Raw genomic sequence first — 21,487 nt, forward strand, 5'->3', positions numbered from 1 at the left:
TCCGCTGCAGTGAATGGGTGCCGTCAGAATGAGATTCCAAAGAACTGATAAAAACATCACAAGTAACCCACACCACCCCAGTCCATCAGTTAACATCTTATGAAGTGAAAAACTGAGTGTTTGTAAGAAAAAAAAAATATTATTATGGTGTTTTAATTTAAAACCTTTGCTTCAGGCCAAAATACCAGTCCATAATCGATAATAATGCTTCCTCCAGTGAAAAGTCCTTCCTCTGTTGTCCTCTCACATCAAAATCCACCCACACATGTGTTTAGGACTGTTTTAGACTGTTTTTGCTTGCAAACTCTGTTTAATCTGTTCAGATTTCTCTCCTTATTCAGACCAGGTGACTTTTTCACTATGGAGAAAGTAATATTAGGGATAAAAGGTAAAAACACCTTAATAACTGATTTGTTTTTCACTTCACAAGATTTTAATTAATTGTGGTGTAAATTAGTTGTGGATTATTGTGATGTTTTTATCAGCTGTTTGGACTCTCATTCTAACGGCACCCATTCACTGCAAAAGGTCCATTGATGAACAAGTAATGTAATGCTTAATTTCTACAAATCTATTCAGATGAAGAAACAAACTTATCTAAATCTTGGACAGCCTGAGGGTGAGTATATTTTAGCACATTTTTAAGTTTGGTGACTCATTCCTTTAATCGAATAGGCCCGCAAAGTAAAAACTAGATGTTACTCGATGAATTATGCATGCCACACAACTTAATTTGTTCTATGTCACATAATACCATAGCAAACATTGTATACTGCACAGTTGGCATAGGCAGAAAAACCACAACAGAGCAACGCACCAAGTTAGGAAGGTTTCTCAAGTTTTTATTGGTAGGCAATGAGCCTTTCTTTGAGGATCTGGTCTAAGGCATTTTGAATACTAAGCACACTTGTGTTATCATAGGCAGTTGACAGTGTGATTAATGCTGAAGGCATACAGACACAATGCTCAAAGAATATTATTTGCATTTCAATAAATAAAAGAGCAATCGAAACAACACAAGCAACCTGCAATCACAACTTCCCTGCCAAGCACAAACGTTAGGCATGTCTTCATGCATAGGCTACTCTGGCTTTGGCCGATCTCTATGGTTGCGTTTATTATTCTCTTCTGCATATATGGTTTGCTTTTAATTTGAATTGAATCTGAAATCAAGCAGCAGGACACAGTGAAGTAGTTGTTGAGATGTCTGCATGTGTGAGATAAATGCACAAGGTTTGATCACCTCCAGATAGCACCAGGTTTTTTCTTCCCTTTCTCATACTTACCCTCTTTCTCCTCTCCCCCATCCTTACTCTCCTCCTCTCTCTTTCCAATATATATATACACATCTTTTCCAGCGCCATCCGTCTCACCCTCATCTTCTTTTTCACCTTCACCTTCTTCTTGATCACCTTCTTCCCCCTCTCCTCCTTCCTCTTCTGCTTCCTCTCCCTCTTTTCCTTCTTCCTCTTCCTCTGCTACTTTTTCTTCTTCCTCTTCCTGTTCTCCTTCTTCCTCTCCTCCCTCTTCACCTCCTTTCACCTGTAAAAGAGACAATAGGGTACAAATGTCAGTACTGCAATAGGAACAGGTGTTACAAAAATAATATTTAGCATTTTGATCATATATGTTAAATACATTAAAAATCTAGTTATAATGAACTTTTCTTACTAAATGAAGACAAATGAAATGAAATATTAAAAATGAAAGTAAAATAATTTAAAATTAATAATTTTCATTTATATGCACCAATATACAATATTAAATCAATAGTGATTTAAATTAAATTAAAATAAATTATATACAATGTATAAAAAACAAATGATCCTCACCCTCTTCTTTTTCTTCTTCCTCCTCCTCCTCCTTCTCCCCCTCTTCTTCTTCCTCCTCCTTCTCACCCTCTTCCTCCTCTTCCTCTTCCTCTTTCTCTGGACTTGCCCCGGCCTCCTGTGCCTTCCTGGCTCCAATGATTTCATCTGGTGTGGCAGAGTAGCTCATCAGTCTGGTTCCCAGAAGATAGGGGGCGCCAGAGGTCAAGCTGGACTGCACAGAGAACACGGGACGGCCGAAAGAAGGAGTGGCAGCGATGGAGGGAGAAAACACACTGGAGATCCCACCAATACCGCCCACGTTGAAGCGTGTTTCTTCTCCTTCTAGAAGCTTCCTGTTGGAATGTAAACAGACTTATATTCAAGATATATTTAAGTCAGATGTAATCAAAGTAAAAACCATATTGATTGACCAATTTTATGGCCTTGGTTATATAGATTATAAATGTCAATTACACCATAGGTTTTACTACAAAACTGTTGATGTTACTAACCTGTAAGCAGCAATCTCAATGTCCAAGGCCATTTTCACATTGAGAAGGTCCTGATATTCTTTGAGGTAACGGGCCATTTCATTCTTCATAGTCCTTAGCTCATTCTCCAAGTCACTGATGTTGTCCTGTCAGGGCAAAAAAGTATATAAAGATCAAAGTTTAACTTTTTGTAGAACAGAATTGTAGTATTTAGCTTTCCTGTAGATAAAACAGTGGGACATGGCCCTAACAATGCCAAGGTCATGAACTGATAAAATGTGGACTATGAATGCAATGTAAGTCACTTTGGATCTGCCAAATGCATATATTGTACATGTAGTTATCATGCTGACCTGTAGGGCGGCGATCTCTGCGCTCTGTTTCTCCTCGACCTCTTGCAGTTGTCGCTCCAGAGCTTGGTTCAAGCCCTGGCATGCTTCGATCTCCAGGTCTCGAGCTTTCAGGAGGCGACGATACTCCCCAGCCTCGTCTTTAGCAGTGCGGATGTTCTCCGTGTGTTTGGCCGTGTCACCCACCATGGTGCTCACCTTCCCACGGAACCACTCCTCCGCAGCCTGGATGTTCTGCTGCGCCAGGCGCTCATACTGACCTCGGATATCTCTAAGAGCTACCGAGAGGTCCGGTTTGGCCACTTCCATCTCAACGGACACCTGGGCGCTGTATTGCAACTGGGCTTGGAGCTCGGCAATTTCACTTTCGTGGAGCCTCTTGAGGAAGGCCAGCTCATCCAGAAGATTGTCAGCTCTTTTTTCGAGCTCAGAGCGGACCAGTGCTGCCTCGTCCGCTCCCTTCCTGGAATCCACTAGCTGTCTTTCGGCTTCCTCACGGGCCAGGACTTCTTCTTCGTAGCGACCCTGCAAGGCCTTGAGTGCCTCTTCCAGTTGGTCCCGCCTTTCTTGAGCCGCTTGACGCTCCCTACGGGCTTCGTCTATGGCTGCACGGAGTTCCCTCGCCTCTTGCTCGTACAGCCCCCTGAGACGGGAGGGTTCGCAGTGCCTCTGGCGCAACAAGAGCAGTTCTGCCTCCAGGGCACGGTTCTGGAGCTCCAGGCCATGCACGCGATCAATGAAGCCGGCGAAGCGGTCATTAAGGTCCTGAAGTTGAGCACTCTCCTGTGTCCGCACTGCTATGAACTCAGAGCTCAGCTGAGTGGCCTGGCTCAGGTCCAGATCTGGCGATGCAGCAGAAAGCTGCAGACCTGCTGAAGAGGACAGAACCGAGGCACGGGATGGGGATGAATAGGTCGAATAGACGGATCGAGAGCGACTGCTTCCTCCGCTGAAGGGTGTCCCGCTGCGTACCACCACCCTCCTCCGCTGCACAGATGGCAGATAGGGGTTGTAACTCAAGGAGCTCATGTTTGTTGAAGAGAGAAGAGAGCAGAGACGGTTTCCGCAGTGCTGCTGCTGCTGCTGTGGAGAGAGGTCTGCGAGGATGCAGCAGCACTGGCAGGGCTTTTTATAGCAGGCGGCGAGACTCTGACGCAGAGCTTTTTACTGACAGCATGAATCGATTACCTTCCAGTCCGGGCTGGGAAGGGTTCTCGGGGAGTGGAGGGGGAAATTACAGAAATGGATTGCCAATGCAATGCGAGAACGAATGTGATAGAGATGAGCACAGCAGAAAGGGCAATAAGGACAAAGATTTCAAAAACTTGTCGAGGAAAAACGCAAGTTATCATGTGTGGCTTCACTGTACAGCACTAACAGGGGATACAAGTCACAAGGAGCTGTTTAAACAAAATCCTTTTGTATTAGTTCCTAGCAGTTTTCAGACTTTAAAACGGTTTCTAGCACTGAGATGTAAAATCTGCATAATATTTTCACATTCTAAAAAAGAAATCGGGGTGTAAGTCATTTTTAATAGTCTGTTTAATTGTGTATATTCAGCTGCACATACCATTAAAATCTTTCAGTCACCAGGGGACCTAAAGGCAAATCCGACAACAAACTAGACATAAACCTTAACAGAAGCACTAACACAAGGAAATGCTTCTATCTAGTGGTGGTTGAAGGTATTGTGAAAAAATCCATATCACATTTGCATCAATGTGAAACAATGCAGTCATTGCAGAATCTGAAACCCAGATAATTAAAAAAAAGAAAAAAAAAAAAAGGTTCCTTAAAAACACTATTTCAGCCCAAAGGCAGATGCAGCAAGCAGTTTATTGAACATATGTAATGCTTACATCAAGCTAAGAAGGTGCTGATGATTCAAACAGTATTAAATCCCTGAAGACCTTGAATGGAAACAAATTTGAGCTTTTACTGTGCACAAATTGAAGCCAAAAAATTATAAAAAGATACTAGTAAACCTAAAAAATACAGTGAATAAGGACAGTAAGCCTAATAAAATATTTTTAATGTTTTTAAATAATGTCAAATTTAGATAACATACTTCAGCAACAAAATCTGAAAATAACTATCCCATAAATTGTTTCTTGTGTTCAAATATAATAAAAAAATAAAAATAAAAAAGCTTATATTTCAGGATGGTCCAGCCAATGTGCAAGTGTAGTCCTAAACCGGCATTTCAGGACACTGACTGTTTATATGCCAACATGAGTTTCTAGTCAGAGGCTGCATCTGTGCATACAATGGACGCTTTACTATCCCATAAGGCCACGGGAAAAGATGATGACATGGCAAATGTAGAATGTCCAGATCACATTGATACTACACACATTCCTACTATATAGAATGTACTCTTTTTGCTGTCATGAGTACCTACTCAAGAAAGTATGCAATTTCAGATGCAGCCAGTGACTTCAATTCATTACATGCTCGTTTATTTAAAAGGTGGGATGTATTTCACCATATTTCATATGATGCCCTCATTTATATATCATGCTGATATTTGGGGAAAACCTAACTCTGGCTCATTAAATATCATATATATACAAATACACACACATATACATACATACATACAATAAATAAAAAATACAAATAAACTTTGTCTGTAAACAATTTTAAAGCATAAAGAATTTTTTTGCCCACTGACAACAGATTAACTTCTCTCATAATCTGAAAATACAAGAAAATAAGTTGTTGCTACAGTTTTGCCATTACTAAATTAGTTAGTTACTTTAGGTAATGATAGGAGGCTATTCACCCTGATATAAACACTGAACCATAAACTGCAAACCCAGCGTAGAGTGGTTCAGTGAACTTGGTTTTAAAGGTATATATGTGTGCAAGAGTATGTGTTTCAGACACGTCGTAAAAGGACACAGTGCCGGCCAGCCTGTCCAGATACACTGCTACTCTGTTTGAGGGTTTTGACTGGAAATTGGCATCTGTTTTCTTGTTATCGTGCCAGGCACTATATCCATCAGGGGTACAGAAAAGACTCCAGGACTTATCATTCCACCCAAATCTGCAGTCATTCCCTCTTTTTTTTCCTTTATTTTCTTTATATGTCACTGCAGCATAAGCCCCCCCACTCCATTCAACCTCCCAGTAACAGCGTTCAGACAGAGTTTCTTTACACAGAACCTGTTCCTGGTGCTCAAATCTGTCTGGATGATCATGATATGGCTGCTCTTCTTTCACATGTGTTGCCTTTCTGTTCCCCTCAGACAGAGCGAGATGAGAGTATGCAGTGTTTGGATCCAGCGTAAGTTTACAGGCATCTGAATACAGAGAAATTAGAACAAAAGACACAGGGTCATAACCACCATAAACATTGAGGGCGATGTCTCAATGTCAAAACTCCCGCATTTTCACTGTCGGGCCAAAAGCGAGCATGCTAGTGCATTCCAGCGCCAGTCGCATTTCTACTGTCACTTCTGGAGCTTGATCGTGCCTCATCAGGGCTTCATCAGGGCCAACGGCCAAGGATTTTCGGGCTCCCGAATACCTCGGGCAAAAAGGGGCCCAACTGGGGCTAGAGGAGTGATCATGAACAAAGGCAGAGTTTACCATAGTTAGGAGACAGTCGGCACCACTTCTCATTTCCCATGTTTTCATTTCAAGCTACCAGCTAGCATCATTTAATACATTTTAATTGCAAAACTCACTTTCAGGCAACAGCGAGTGTCTGAATCCTGAATCCTGATCACTGCATGAGGAAGAAATGTAATATACGCGATGCTAAATGCTGCATACGCTAACCGATTGAATGCATACAGAGACTGATTGAAGAACTAAGACAAATCATGAGACTATAATAGTGCATTTATTTGGTTTCATATTTGTTCTGTCTGTCCCGTGTGTTTGTTGATACCTGACACATATGTCATAAATTTCATATACTCCGTGTTAACTCAAATAACTCAGATTTTTTGTCTGTGAGCTCCCTCTGTTGCTCTGGCTGACAGTAAAACAGCATGCTTACACAAATAAATAAATTACTTTTTTTGCATTTAATGTGATAGGACAGATCAGATCTGACAGGAAGCGAAGAGGAAGGGGGTGGTGGGATCAAGAAAGGTCCTTGAGTCAGGATTCGAACTCGGGATACCCATAGCACAACAGCGCTGTAGGTCAGCTCTGATGGTCACACATCCAACTTTTTCCCTAATGTTTACATTAACTTAAGACATAGCCAGCTTCATTTATGCGACTGCTCACCAAGATGGGTATTTTGACACACAAGTGTGTGTATTTGACTATTCACAATGGAGTAAGTAGGAGAAATGAAAGACGGGTTTGATGCATGTGCTTCAGGTGTTTGTTGTCAGCATGCAGGTGGAGAGGAGCACGTGCTCTACACTTTGAAAACCCCTAGGATAGATCATACTAATATATATGTTAAATGTGTGTAAGTACATGTGAAAGAGAAAGAACCTACATTTTTGTAGTCCTGGTTTGATCCTGAAATCTCCAAAATGGTCTGAACTATAAAATACAAACAAAAAAGTGTTTTTAAGACTCTTTTTCCTCACACCTGTTTTTTTTTTTTTTTTTTTTTTTTTTTAAACAAAGAGCTGGATCAGTTATTATTAGAATCAGACAAAAATCTGAATCAGAATCAAAACAAAAAGCTGGATCAACATTTATCAGGTAGAGATGGCAAAATTAACTATTCACACAATTTTTTTTTCTCTCAAAAAATGTGCCATAAAACCCAACATACTTGAGTTTCTCCAGTTTGCGATCTGGATTTTTTAACAAAGCAGAAAACATCTGGACTCCTGCTTCTGGGTGATTGTAGCTCAGATCCAGCTCTCTCAGGTGTGAAGTGTCTGAATTGAGAGCAGAAACCAGATAACAACAGCCTTCCTCTGTCACCATACAACCAGACAACCTAGATGAAGAATAATTAAAAGTAAGATTGGGATTTCTGGTTGCAAAAGAATTAATGCATTAGAATATAAAAGAAAATACCTGTTAGTACTGAGTTTATTGCTAATTTATTCTGGCAAAAATCATTTATTGTTTCAGAAATGTCAGTTTGCTGTTAATGGACTATGCAGCCAACGTTAGCTAGCCTTACGCACATTCGCCTGTCTGAACACAAATGCACTTATCGGTGGGTCCACTAGGTATCAACAGTGACAGCTGGGCTGCTGTTTTTTTAAAGTACACAAAGAAGATAAAAAATGGGCATAAAACAAATGGAAGAAGTTCAGAAATTATTTGTGAATATTAGGATAACTCAACTCAGTGCTGTTCTCTGCTGGTCAAGTGAAATATCACAAAGCAGTGCACACAGGCAAAATGGCAGACATAAAGACAAAGCGTACTCCAGGTATTACTCTTACCTCAGTATCTCCAGCCGACAGTTTGGACTCTTCAGGCCAGCACAAATGAGCTTCACACCAGCATCCTGTAGGTCATTGTTACTCAGGTCCAGCTCTCTGAGGGGCGAGTTTAATGATTGTAGAGCTGACACCACGATTTCACAGCACTGATCTGTGAGATTACAGCAGGCAAGACTGAAAGAGAGTAAAACACCGTTTCAGTTGATTTAATGGACATTTGCAACAGGTTGTCAATAGTCAATGATGTGTATATATGTATATATATATATATACATTACATATATTTAAAACAGAAATCATTTGTAACAAATACACTACTATTCAAAAGATTGGGGTCAGTAAATTTTCTAAAAGAAATTAATACTTTTATTTAGCAAGGATATGTTAAATTGATAAAAAGTGATGGCAAAGACTTTTATTGTCAGAAAATATTTTGAATAAATGCTTTTATTAAATGTTTATACATTTTATTTATCAAAAAATCCTGAAAAGAGTATCACTGGATCCAAAAAAATATTGAGCAGCACAACTGTTTCCAGAACTGATTATAAATCAACATATTAGTATGATTTCTGAAGGATCATGTGACAATAAAGACTGGAGATATGGCTGCTAAAAATTCAGCTTTGCATCACAGGAATACATTATACTTTAAATATATATTTATAAATTGATATTTTTTAATTATATTAAATTGGAAAACTGAACAAAAAAATGTAATTGTAATAACATTTCACAATATTACCGTTTTTTTTTTTTTTTATAATCAAATAAATGTTGCCTTGATGAGCAATTAACTTGAAGCAAATTGATATTTGACTCTTTACTTTGCTTTTCTGCAGTTCATCACAGCCGGTACCAGTCTCCTTCTGCCCTCATCTGATGTGATGTATTTCTTGAGGTCCAGCTCCTCTAGAACTTCGTCTGACATCTGGAGCATGTAGGCGATCGCTGAGCAGTGAGACGGAGAGAGTTTATTCCCTGAGTCTTTGTCTGATGTCATAAACTCCAGAATCTCTCTAACCAGAGTCTGATCATTCATCTCCAGCAAACAGAGGAAAAGATTGATGGATCTGTCAGCCGAGAGACCCTGTTCCTGTTTGATTTTGTCTTTAATGTAAGCTGCGGTTGTCCTGATGCTCTCAGAGCTCTTCTCAGTGTGTGTCAGCAGACCCTGTAGGAGTCTCTGATTGGACTCCAGCGAGATGCCCAGCAGGAACCGCAAGAAAAGATCCAAGTGTCCATTCTCACTCCGAAGAGCCACATCTATCGCTCCTTTATGGAAATTTGGGAGCAAATCAAACACTTTCAGAGCATCTGAAGTGTCATTTATAAAGCTGTAGAAAACATAAAACGCAGCGAGAAACTCCTGAAAGCTCAGATGTATAAAGCAGTAGATTTTCCTCTGATGAATCACAAATTCCTCCTTAAAGATCTCAGTGCAAATCCCAGAATACACTGTGATGTCAGTGGCATCTATGTCACTCTCTCTCAGGTCCTCCTCATAGAACATCACATTGCCCTTCATCAGCTGCTTGAAAGCCAGTCCAGCAAGTTTCACAATCTTGTCTTTGTTGGACTGCAGGAGCTCCTCTGGATCTCTCTCACTGGATCTCTCTTCATACTTCTGATTCCTCATGTTCATCTGAGTGAGCAGGAAGTGGATGTACATCTCAGTCAGAGTTTTAGGGATTTCTGCACTGTTATTTTGTTTCAGGATGTTTTGAAGGACAGTGGATGAGATCCAGCAGAAAACAGGTATGTGACACATGATGTGGAGGCTTCTTAATCCTTTAATGTGTGAGATGATTCTGCTGGCTTGATGCTCATCACTGATTCTCTTTCTGAAGTATTCCTCCTTCTGAGATTCATTGAATCCCTCAATTTCTGTCAGACGGTTGATGTATTGGGAGGGGATCCGACTGGTTGCTGCTGGTCTGGAGGTGATCCAGATGAGAGCATTGGGAAGCAGCTGTCCTCTGATGAGATTTGAGATCAACACCCCCAATGACGAAGACTCATTCACATCACAAACACTCTCATTTTCTGAAAACATCAGTGTAATTCTGCTTTCATCCAGACCATCAAAGATGAACACAACTTTACACTCCTCAAGAATCTTTGAGTCCAGATCTTGAAGTTCAGGATAAAAGTCCACCAGAAGTTTGTAAAGACTGTATTGGTGATCTTTAAACAAGTTCAGCTCTCGAAATGGAAGCACAAACATGAGATCTACATCCTGATTGGCTTTTCCCTCGGCCCAGTCCAGAAGGAACTTCTGCACAGAGACCGTTTTCCCAATTCCAGCGATACCATTAGTAAGAACGGTTTTCACTTTGTCTTCTCTCTGATTCTCATACCCTGGTAGTGGTTGAAATATATCATTGCAGTTGAGTGGAGTCTCTTGGAGCGTCGTGTAACTTTTCTCTATCTGTAAGATTTCATGTTCTTCATTCGCCCCTTCCCTCTCCCCATCTATGATGTAGAGCTGTGTATAAATGCTCTTCAGGAAGGTTTTATTCGTTTGTATTTGATTTCCCTCAAATAAGCTCTCATACTTGCTCTTCATGTTTGTTTTGTGTCTCTTCTTAAGTGCATCAAAAGATGAAATCACATAGTTGTCAGCAGCGTCAGTGAAACTGGTTAATCCACATTTGGACTGAGCACCTCTTTCCACACTGAAGAAAGCGAAACAACATTTCTTAAATACAAATTTAAAATAAGAACATAGGTGAGATTTGACTGCAAATAAAATTCAAACTAGAAAAAAAATTAACAAAAAAAATTTAAATTACACTAGGCACACTACAGTAGGTTAATCCTAATCATTTAAATTGACAATTAATTAATTTTGCATATAGTCTATTACATTTAAAGTGTCCTATCATACCTGAGGGTATATGAACTTTTTACATACACACAGATGGGTCCTTAAAAAGTACTGCTGTAATTTTCTTTGTAAAAAATATAACACTTACAAAAGCAGTGTCTTACCTGGGATCAGAAGCCACTGGTCTACCACTAAATTCAGGGGGTTGATGAATGGAGTCAGTGCTCTTCATAGACATGCAGCTGGGTTGCGGAGATGCTGTGGTAACCCGATTCCTAAAAAAAAAAAAAAAAAATGTAAATAAAATTCTGCACCTGAAATGTAAACATGTTCAATGACTTTTCAGCCTGCATAATGCAATATTTTACAGAAGTAGCCTTGTTCTACCTGGGGTCAAAGGCCACAGATTCATCACTAAATTCAGGAGGTTGATGTATGGAGTCAGTGCTCTTCAAAGACTCACAGCTGGGTTCTGGAGATGCTGTTCTCCGTCTCTTCTTTTCTTCCATAGCTATCAAAAGATTACAATGTGTCAGCCATAGTAACCCAAACTAATTCTATATAAGATGTTTTATTTTCTATATATCAAATTTAAAACATTAAAACAAAATAAAATACTACTATAACTACTATTATTTTCACTTTCACTTTTTTACTTACACAATGGTTACAAAAGTATTGCCAGAAAAATGGATGCACATTTTGTCTAATTTAAGTAATTTTTGTAATGTTGTATAACAAATTGAGTCGGGGGGAAAAAAATCTATTTTTCCTAAATAACTTTTAATATCGCACGAAACGAGGTGTCTGAATATGCCAGTCAAATCATGTGTAGGCTATTTGTATCCGGACATCAGCGCCCTCCAGTGAGCCTTTTAGAGCTCAAACACTGAACAAGGGGAACTCGAAATGACGTCAACATTCTCCACCTACAACATTTGTTTACAAAGCAAATGTCTACAAAGTTAACAAACAGGTTTTTTCGTTACGTAGGCAAGGCAAGGCAAGTTTATTTATATAGCACATTTCGTACACAATGGCAATTCAAAGTGCTTTACATAAAAGAAAGTAATCATGAAGAAAAATACTAATAAAAATAAAACAAGCAATTTTAAAACTTTGGAAATTATTTAAAAATTGACTTATTTAAAAATGAATTTAAAACAGTTAAAAATAGAAAATTATTTTACATAAAATACAGTGAATACGTAAAATACAGTGCAATCAGTTTGGACATCGCACAGTGCTCATTCAATAAATGCACAGCTGAACAGATGAGTTTTGAGTCTAGATTGAAATGTGACTAATGTTTTAGCAGATCTGGTATTAAAAATACATCTTAAAAAGTTTAACAAAGCTTAATACTAAATCATAAAAGTTAAAACGTAACAAACTGAAACGTAAAAAACTTAAACAAACATTAAGCAGTTGCGTTCCACATTCAGACTTCCTGCATGAGATACAATGTAAACTCTGACGGATAACGCGAAAACAAACTTACTGTGAAATGCTGTCACTCTGGTGATTCTCACGTTTCCATCTTTAATCCTGTCCAGCTAAACGTCGATGTCTGTCCGTCACTTTCAGTTGAGACACCCTTCGCTGCAGAATGTAGCGCGGTGACGTCACGTACGTACGTCAGGTATGTGTTTACACAGGTATGTCAATAGCACGCATGCGCATTAACGTGGTGACAGCGCATGCGTGTGTAATTTGCATTGCGTGATGACGTTAGTTGTTTTCGCGTCTTGCGCGTATTAAAATGCATGCGCATACTTAAAAGAATACTCTAATAAAATGTTAAAGTATTAAAGAACATTAAGGTGTAAAAAAAATACGGGAAAAACAACAGTAAAATATAATACAGCGAACAGCACATATCCATTATTTTAACCATGTTTCATCTGAGGTAAAATTATACGGAATTACAGAGTGTACTCTGTAATATCTGTGAAGCATTTTATTTACAGTATATTAACATTCTGTTGCACTTGTAATATTACACTTTAATGGCACCTCATATATGTCTTATTGAGCTATTCAAGAATAAAACAGATGAAAATCAGTAGTCAGCTCTAGTGGTGCAGATGGTGAAACGTGTGTTGATTACAAATTGATGTAGTCGACCCGGGTCCGAATCTGCCTTTTGACTAAGTTTTTTTTCCTCCTTTTTCAAATTTCAAATCACATCAGAAAAGCATGTATTTTCAATAAAAATGAAGGAAATAATCAAAAAGTTGTGAGCGAGGGCTTTATTGTCTCAATAAGGTGGCATCCATTTAATAATTTGAATTAAAATTATAATTTACACTCAATAAGTTATTATTGCATACTGTTTTATAATGTACTACAATACTGAGGTGCAGAGACTTGCCACTATTTGCAATAAGTATAAGTTGCAACCTGGAACTCAGGTTGTATTGTGCAGAAAATGCACTCCAGTTCTCTACACCTAATTTGCATAAAATAACAAATGATATTAAAGCAATATTAAATCATTTTGAAGAAAGGCAGAAGAGCCATACAAGGAAAAGATGTTACATGTATTTTTAAATATATTATAGGATTGTGTTGAAAAAGTGTTATTTGCTTTGTCTGTAAATAGATTTAATTTCTAACCAGCATTAACATCAGCTAAATTAATAAAGTTTGTCAAGTCAAAATTTAGGTTGGCTTGGCTCCAGAAAGTATAGTCTGAAAGTTTGAAGTTTTTTCAATGTGAAAATTTTACAGTTGAGGGGAATTCTTTTTTTTTTTCTTTTTTTCTTTCTTTTTTTTTTTTTTTTTTTTTTTTGATTAGATTAGATTCAACTTTATTGTCATTGCACATGTAAGGTACAAGGCAACGAAATGCAGTTAGCATCTAACCAGAAGTGCAATAAGAAGTAAGTACAGGATATATAGTGTCTACAATATGTTACAAATGTACAATAAATATACAAATAAGGCAGTATTATGGACATAATTTACAGATTTTAAATACTATCATCATGATATACAGATAGGTGTACTATGAACATACTATACAGATGGATTATGTAAAAGTGTATGTACACTATAAGCAGAAACTATGAACATATGAACATCATTTACACTAGTGCAAAAATATTTTAGTGTGCAAATGGATTACTCAGTATTCTGGATGAACAGACAGTAGTTCAAGTAATAACAAGTTACTGTTTTTTGCTTGTTTGTAAATCAGATGTAGTGATGAGGAGGGGTGAGGAGTCTGTGTGTGTGGTGTGGGGGGTGTTGGAGGGTGTCAGAGGGCAGAATTCAGTAAAGAGACAGCTGTAGGAAAAAGCTGTTCCTGAGTCTGCTGGTCCTTGTCCGGAGGCTCCTGAAGCACCTCCCGGAGGGCAGGAGGTTAAACCTACAATCTCCAGGGTGAGTCCTTAAGAATGCTGTGAGCTCGACGTAGACAGCATTTTCTCTGGATGTCCTCAATAACAGTGTCCTGAGGAAGAAGAGGCGCTGGTGAGCCTGTGAACCTCTGATACAGTCTATCAGAGAAAAACAAAAACAGATAGTTGAGAGGAGACAGACAGAGAGATGAAAAGAGACAGACACTCAAATACTTATTACAGTACTCACTACATGGTAAGGAGTTAAAGAACCATCAGGCCACATGAAGTGGGTCTCTTCTCTGAATTTCTTCCCACTGACAATGTCCCTAAAAAGTCATATGAAGTCATATGAAGGTAAATTTAAGAGGTAACACTTTACAATAAGGTGTCATTGGTAAACACTAGTTAATGTATTAATTAACATGAACAACAATGAACAATACATTTGTTACAGTATCTATTAATCTTTGATAATGTTAGTTAATGAAAAAGATTACAAATATGCTAAAAAAAATTGTTTTTGTTTGTTTTTTTGAAATGCAAGAAAAGTCTTTCTGCTCTATTTTAAGACATCTTTAAAGGGTCATTTTAGGCGAAATAAGACTTTTAAAGACCCTTTAAAGAGCAGCAGAATCCCTGTCACTTCAAATAATATATCATAAAACATGTCATAAATGTTTGAAATCGCACACACTTGCAATGACACTCTCTATGATTATGACCAAAGCATCCTTACAATTAAAAGCCATTAACACAAATTCACATTTTTAAGAAAACAAAAGTAATTAAATGTTTTTTTTTACTTTACTGCCACCAAATCTCAAATCCACGATACCTTACGAACATCCGGAAGTGAATGAACCTGGATATGCACATTAATGCCAGTCAGTACGGTGCGCACACGTGTTTAAGGTAAATACATAAACGTGGCGTCACCACGTTACTGCGCATGCATTTTATAGGCATACCTTATGTCACTTTGAGCATGCGCGGTAAACACATACATGACGTACATACGTGACGTACATACATGGCGCTACAGTCTGCAGCGAGGAGTACTTGTTCGCGCCAGCGGCACCACGCACACATACAAAGCCACAGTTGGGCTCGGACAGCACGTGAGTAGGCTACCAAATTGAGCTTTCTTTCGCACCGTCATCGGCAAATGCACACAAAGCACGTCAGAATGACAGTCTTAAGGAGTATCCACTTAAACGATTATGGTTTCTGACCCGCACTTTACGAGATACCCATTTTTTTTTTTTTTTTTTTTTTTACAAGATACCCCCAGCTGCAAAACCCTTACATCACAGCAGTCTCAGGACAGCGGCGCCAGGCCAGCAGCGTCAAGCCGGAAGTGGAGTTCGGCCCATGATGCATGATTGAGCACTTCAAGGTATAACTTTGTTGTGACCAACTGAGCTACATTAAACCCAAATTTGTGTGTGCAAATGTCCTTCTTGTTTAGTTTAATTAGTTGATTCAGGTGCAATGAAGGTGCGCTAATTTTAGTATAATATATCTGATTGGTCGTATTTTTTGGGACTCTTTAAAAAAAACCTATAACAAAAACCACAGTTTGAGGAGCAGAGAAGACAGCTGCAGCAGGTGAGGAGCAGACACATTAATGTCTCATGACTATGCTACCCCTGCTAGTGAAGAGATGAATCTGCGTCCAGTAACCTTGGAAAAGAAGTGTCCAAGTTGGCAAAGGATAATGCGGAGCTTAAGGAGCAGGTTCAGGAACTGGAGCATTATAAGCGACGCTGGAATCTCAAGCTTCGTGGTTTAAAAAAGAAAACAGAAGAAAGAACACGGGACGAGGTACTTGGTATCATGGCGAAGATCAATCCACAGTGGTCCACAAAATTGGAAAGTATGGTGGATTTGGTACATCGTGTTGGGAAGTTGGAGATGGGGCGAAACCGACAGGTGGTTATCCAATTCACAACGAGTCACTACAGAGATGAATTCTGACGTCTTACGAAGAATTCCTCAGTATGCAAAGATTTGAGCATCAGTTTCACTGAGCACATCCTTCCAGTGGACAGAGAGGCACAAGCACTTCTGTGGCCGCAGATAAAGCAGGCAAGAGAAGCAGGTCACCGAGCTTATTTTACAGGTCCATATGGCTACATTAACGGGAAACGAATGTCTGTTACTTAAGGTTTTTGCGGTCTGTCTTTACTAAGGAACTTATGAAGGACTCTGTAATGTCTGTTTAAGGGATGCCAAGCACTTCTTTCACAGCAAAGTTAATTCTTTCTTATTTACTTTGTTCTTGTTCAAATGTTCTCTTTAAAATCAGATTTCTGTTTTTCTTACTTTAATGTTAGGGGTCTACGCGATAACGTGAAACGCAAAGCTCTTTTCTTATTCTGTAAAAGTAAAAAGGCACACTGTTATATGTTGCAAGAAACTCACTCGAGTGTTTTAGATGAGAAATTTTGGACTAATCAGTGGGGGGACAAAATTCTATTTGGTCATGGAACTAATCGTTAATACAATACAGAATTTTAATTTTCACAATAACACTGGAAAAGTAATCGTACATAAATCCAGTGATAATGGTCACTGGCTCATTTGTGTGCTTTCCATTGATGACATGTTTATTATAATAGGGAACATATATGGTTACAATAATACTAATCAAAACAGGGAACTACTATCAGAAGTTTCGGAAGTTAATATATATCCACATTTGGTAATACTTTATAATAACAACACATTATTAATCATTAGTTAAGCATCATTAAACAGTTAATTCATTTATAAAGCATTACTAAACATTAATAAGAATTTTATAAATGCAGCTATAAATGCTTAATGCTTGATTTATAAGCCTTTCTATAAGTATGAAATTAAAGTATATGAAAATACAATTATTAAACACATTATAGATATGCTTTTAAATCAAGAATTAAACATTTATAGCTGTATTTATAAACTGCTTATTAATGTCTATTAATGCTTTATAAATGATGAATTAATTGTTTACTAATGTTTAACTAATGATTAATAGCATGCCATTATTATAAAGTGTTACCCATTTTAAAACTTTTGTATAGCTTCTGGTGTTTTAAGGTCAATTCTGTTCTTCCAGATGCCTCTGTCTAATAAAGAGAGGCAGAGACTGTTCAGAGCCAGGATAAACACAGATGCAGACGCTAGCGCTGAGTATCTTGCAAAAAAGAGAGCAAGGTATTAAGGTGATGATTCAGTGGAATAATAATGTGTCAGTAACAAGCAAACTTGAAATATTAATCGAAATAGGTTCACACTCATTTGCAATAAGCCTAAATGTTTTAGCTGTGTAATGTGTTATTACACATTATACACTATACCCCTGGCCATTGTTTATGAAGCATTATAATTTTACAGATTTACTGTAATATTTTGAAAATATGACTGTAATGAAATTGGTGTGATTACAACCTGCATCTAATACTCATTATTATTATTATTGTGTGTAGCTACTACAAATCAAGCCCAGTTCCCAAAAAGCCTGTTGTACAGCAGATGACCCCTTCTGCTGCAAAGAAGAAAAGGGAGCAGTGGAGGGTAAACCAGAGGAACTGGAGGGAAAGATTAAAGCAGATCAATGAATTAATGAACGACACTCCTGTCTCAATGAATGAGTCTAATCTTGAAGAACCCCAACCCAGAGAGCCAGATGACCCTCAAGAGAATCTCCAGCCACTTGCTTCTTCTTCCCCAGAAAGAAATGGCAATGTGCGAACAAAAAATGCAAACAAAAATAAACTAAAGAATGAAATAGTCAAACTTAAAAGGCAACTTGCTCTGTCAAACAAAAAAAATGAGAAACTAAGAAAACGTCTGCAAAGGGTTAACAAAACAAATATTATTCAACAAAAATTAAAAAAAGAATCCAACAAAAAACAATGAAAGAGTTACATTAAAGAAGGCACAGGTTACTCACTTCCTGTGTAGGGATGAAAATAGTAGACTTCTACCAGGAAAAAAAGACACAGTGACAAAAAAAAAAGAGAAAGTTCAAAGAAGAGTCCTACAAAAACCAATGAAAGAGTTACATTTACAATACAATAAAGAAACCCAAAAGGAACTCACACTGTCATACAGACAGTTTGTGTGCTTACCTCCCTTCTACATAACAGAACCTAAAACAAGTGATCGCAACACATGCGCCTGTCTTGACCACGAAAACGTCCAGATGCTTGTGGAGAAACTATTTCAAAGTGGCTTTGTAAAAGTGGCAAGGATTTCAGAGTTGTTGGCATCCATCGTGTGTGATCCTCTAAGAAAGGATTGTATGTATCGTGCCTGTGTTAAGTGCTGTTACAAAGAAGTGGAAATAAAATCCTCAAGAACAGAACAACACCACCACATGGCTACAGTGGGAAAGTGTCAAGTTACCCAGTATAGAAATAAGCGCAACTTCTATCTCCTGACCACACTACCGTTTATTTTGGGGTTCAAGGAGGTGACCTGGAATTTCTCTGAGAAAGCCCATGGTAAGGGTGCACCAGATGGCGTGGGTGGCGCTGTAAAGCGGACAGCTGATCAGAGGGTGAAAATGGGTGCTGATATTCAGACACCAAAAGAGCTCTATGAAGCTTTACAGAGCACAGCCTCTGCAATCAAGTACGTTTGGGTGTCAGCAGAGGACATCCTAAAACATGATGAAGCTGTACCGGAGAAGCTGCCTGTTGTGAAGGGCAAAATGAAGATTCACCAGATTGTGTCTCTTACCCCTGGATGGTTTAGGCACAGAGAGCTGTCCTGCTTCTGCAGCCGAGGGAAGGGTATCTACTGTGACTGCTTCAGTCCCAATGAAGTGGACATGAATTGCATAGATGTGTGTGAATTACCCACCAATGCTCCAGCAACAACACCACATCTTACTATGACACAAGATATAGTTGGAAGGTTTGTGATTGTTAAATATGATGCCCAGCCATTTGTAGGCCAAGTCCTGAGTGTGATGGGTGATGATGAACTTGAAGTGAGCTGCATGCGACAGACAATGGGCAGAAACGCCTTTGTGTGGCCAACCACCCCAGATGTAATATTTTATTACATATCTGATATGCAAGCCATCCTTTCGGAGCCTGAGCCATTAACAAACCGCTCGTCACAACTATGTATCCCAGACTGGGAGAAATTCCAAAACATGTGGTAGTCACATAGCCAAACTCATTGTGGGTGTCCTGAAGTTCATATGGAAATGTTCAAAGGTTCCAATCTTCAGTGTCACAGAACAAAAATGCCTGAAGTTCATATGGAAATTTTCAAAAGTTCCAATCTTCTCTTTATTTTATATTGTTGTGAATTCATCTGATTAAATATGTTTGTTACACAAATCGTTACGTGAATGCTTACAATGTCACTTATTCAGTAAGTATAATTTCTAATGTAGGTAATGTTATTACCAAATCAAATGTAGGTACAAAATGTATGAAATATGTTAAGTATTAAATGTTTTATTACAAAATGTATGAAATGCTGTTGCATGTATGTGTTGGCTGAATTAATCAGTTTACATAACAAAATGTTGATTAAAACTTTTTTTAAATCATTAAAAACTTGTCAGTGTCTCTTACTTTGTTTCAAGTTTGAGTGTTGGAAAGAAAAATTATACTGATGATGGTTTTTATGGTAATCCTGAAAAATATTGCAGAATGTCATTCCGTCTAACAGTACAGTATGTCATTCAGGCTAACAATGACACGGGCAAATCATTTAACCCATATTTGTGTGTAAGATTACACAGTTCAGTTTTTTTGTTGAGTTAATGATAAAATAAGTCTTATTTACTTTATTGGAAAACATTTTAAAACATTTTCCAGGTTTTTTTTTTTTATTTGGTTCTGAATTTTGAGTTAGCAGCAGCCAAAAATGAGCCTGTGTCTATATGAAATCCCAAATTGATTATATTAATTGTGATTAAAATGTAGTTTTCCGAGCACTAATTGTTTGTTGAGCTCCAAATATGGAGATCAGTACATTTGTATATGCCAACAAAAATGTAATTAATTAAAAAATTCATTACGTTACCCAGGAATGACATTTTCATGGGGAAAAAGATCTGATTCACCAAAAAAATGGTTAATTACATTCTTGAAATGTGTAAATATCATTGCATTACATACACAACACTCTAATAAGTATAGAAAGTCCTAAAATGTAAAATATTTGCCAGTTTTTTTTTTTTTTTTTTCCACATTTAAAATAATAAACCTCCATTAAAAAATAAATGTTGAAATTAAGTGCTGTTTAATGTGTTTTTGGTAAAGGGAAGGACATATTACAGTTTGTTGTTTAGTTATTTTTGACATTTAAAAAGAGTTTATGTTTATGTTGATTTTTGAGGTTACAATTATGGTGAAGTATAGACTTTGTGGTTAGGCTATAGGCTACATGCGCTGTAACTGCTAGATCATTTTTTTGCTTGATCATTACTTGCATGCTACAAAAATTGTACTTAGCGTGTGAACAAGTGTTATATTGGCTCTTACCTTCTCATAAGAATAAATAAAAGAAATCAGTTTCAAGGCCAGCACGTGATTTACACAGTATATATTGTCAGCATGTCTATCCTTCACAATCCAACAATAATAGAACATTTACGTGCGTGTATGACAGCTATTGACAACCTAAGCACAAGTTCCATTCTTCACCACAATGGTAACCAAAAAAAAAAAAAAACATCATTTTATGTTGTTTAAACTCTTTTAAATGTTCAAAATAACAAAACATTAAAAACTTAAACTCTAACAGGCCTTTCCATTTTCATAAAAATGCAGAAAACTCACGCAACTCTGCACGAAGGCACCAGTCTGAACAGCAACAACACTGGTTGGAACAACAAGAGTGAATTGTGTTCAGGGAACATTCACAGAATGTCAAATGAAATTGGTGTGATCTCATTAAATTAGCATGAATTATACTCATTGGTTCATTTAACGTAATTTAAGTTCAAATAAATTAATACCTGTATGGAAGGCCAAACATGCCAAAATCTGCCTAAAGTTTTTCCTCTCTCACTGCCCTTGATGGTGATACAGCCAGGGGTTTGTGGGGATTCCCCAGGTGGAGTGTATAGTTGTGGGCATTTCAGTACAAGGTTCTCCCCTTCGGGCTATCCCTGTCGCCTCGTGTCTTCACCAAGGTCGTGGAGGCAGCCCTCATTCCATGGAGGAAAAGAGGCATTCACATTCTCAACAACCTCGACAACTGGCTCATACTGGCCCAGTCTCGAGCACAGTTGTGTGAACACAGGGACTTGGTACTCAGCCAGT

The 21,487-nt window shown here is 38.0% G+C and overlaps 2 protein-coding genes across 3 annotated transcripts; both read right to left on the reverse strand.

Moving 5' to 3' along the window:
• Positions 1-1,239: 1,239 nt before the first annotated feature.
• On the reverse strand, positions 1,240-3,818 carry LOC109094441 (neurofilament light polypeptide-like). The gene is made up of 4 exons (XM_042730398.1): positions 2,656-3,818; positions 2,324-2,448; positions 1,832-2,164; positions 1,240-1,576 (listed from the first exon to the last, which is right to left on the reverse strand). The coding sequence occupies exons 1-4, from the start codon at positions 3,679-3,681 to the stop codon at positions 1,240-1,242; spliced, it is 1,821 nt and encodes a 606-aa protein (XP_042586332.1). The 5' UTR covers positions 3,682-3,818.
• A 616-nt stretch (positions 3,819-4,434) lies between these two features.
• Positions 4,435-12,468, reverse strand: si:ch211-255g12.8 (NACHT, LRR and PYD domains-containing protein 3). Of its 2 annotated transcripts, none has more exons than XM_042729286.1 (8): positions 12,362-12,457; positions 11,324-11,371; positions 11,025-11,135; positions 8,858-10,708; positions 8,031-8,204; positions 7,403-7,573; positions 7,118-7,164; positions 4,435-5,957 (listed from the first exon to the last, which is right to left on the reverse strand). In XM_042729286.1, exons 3-8 carry the CDS (start codon positions 11,096-11,098, stop codon positions 5,434-5,436), a joined length of 2,841 nt encoding a protein of 946 aa, XP_042585220.1. In that variant the 5' UTR covers positions 11,099-11,135; positions 11,324-11,371; positions 12,362-12,457; the 3' UTR covers positions 4,435-5,433. The 2 variants fall into 2 exon arrangements, with proteins under 2 accessions (XP_042585220.1, XP_042585219.1); XM_042729285.1 differs by having other exon boundaries at positions 4,439-5,957; positions 11,248-11,371; positions 12,362-12,468.
• Between the last annotated feature and the right edge of the window lie 9,019 nt (positions 12,469-21,487).

The sequence above is a fragment of the Cyprinus carpio genome, chromosome B8 (assembly GCF_018340385.1).
Source record: "Cyprinus carpio isolate SPL01 chromosome B8, ASM1834038v1, whole genome shotgun sequence".
Classification (NCBI taxonomy): Eukaryota; Metazoa; Chordata; class Actinopteri; order Cypriniformes; family Cyprinidae; genus Cyprinus; species Cyprinus carpio.

Bases quoted from the DNA above. Each gene is read 5' to 3' on its own strand.
- si:ch211-255g12.8 (XM_042729285.1), bottom strand. From the start codon at position 11,369: ATGGAAGAAAAGAAGAGACGGAGAACAGCATCTCCAGAACCCAGCTGT. The intron at 11,136-11,247 runs GTAGAACAAGGC...TTTTTTTTTTAG, and splicing joins TCTGTGGCCTTTGACCCCAG to GAATCGGGTTACCACAGCAT. The intron at 10,709-11,024 runs GTAAGACACTGC...CGCTTTCTTCAG, and splicing joins CCAGTGGCTTCTGATCCCAG to TGTGGAAAGAGGTGCTCAGT.
- LOC109094441 (XM_042730398.1), bottom strand. From the start codon at position 3,681: ATGAGCTCCTTGAGTTACAACCCCTATCTGCCATCTGTGCAGCGGAGG. The intron at 2,449-2,655 runs GTCAGCATGATA...TTGCCCTGACAG, and splicing joins CAGAGATCGCCGCCCTACAG to GACAACATCAGTGACTTGGA. The intron at 1,577-1,831 runs TGAGGATCATTT...TTCCTATTGCAG, and splicing joins GAAGAAGAAAAAGAAGAGGG to TACTGACATTTGTACCCTAT.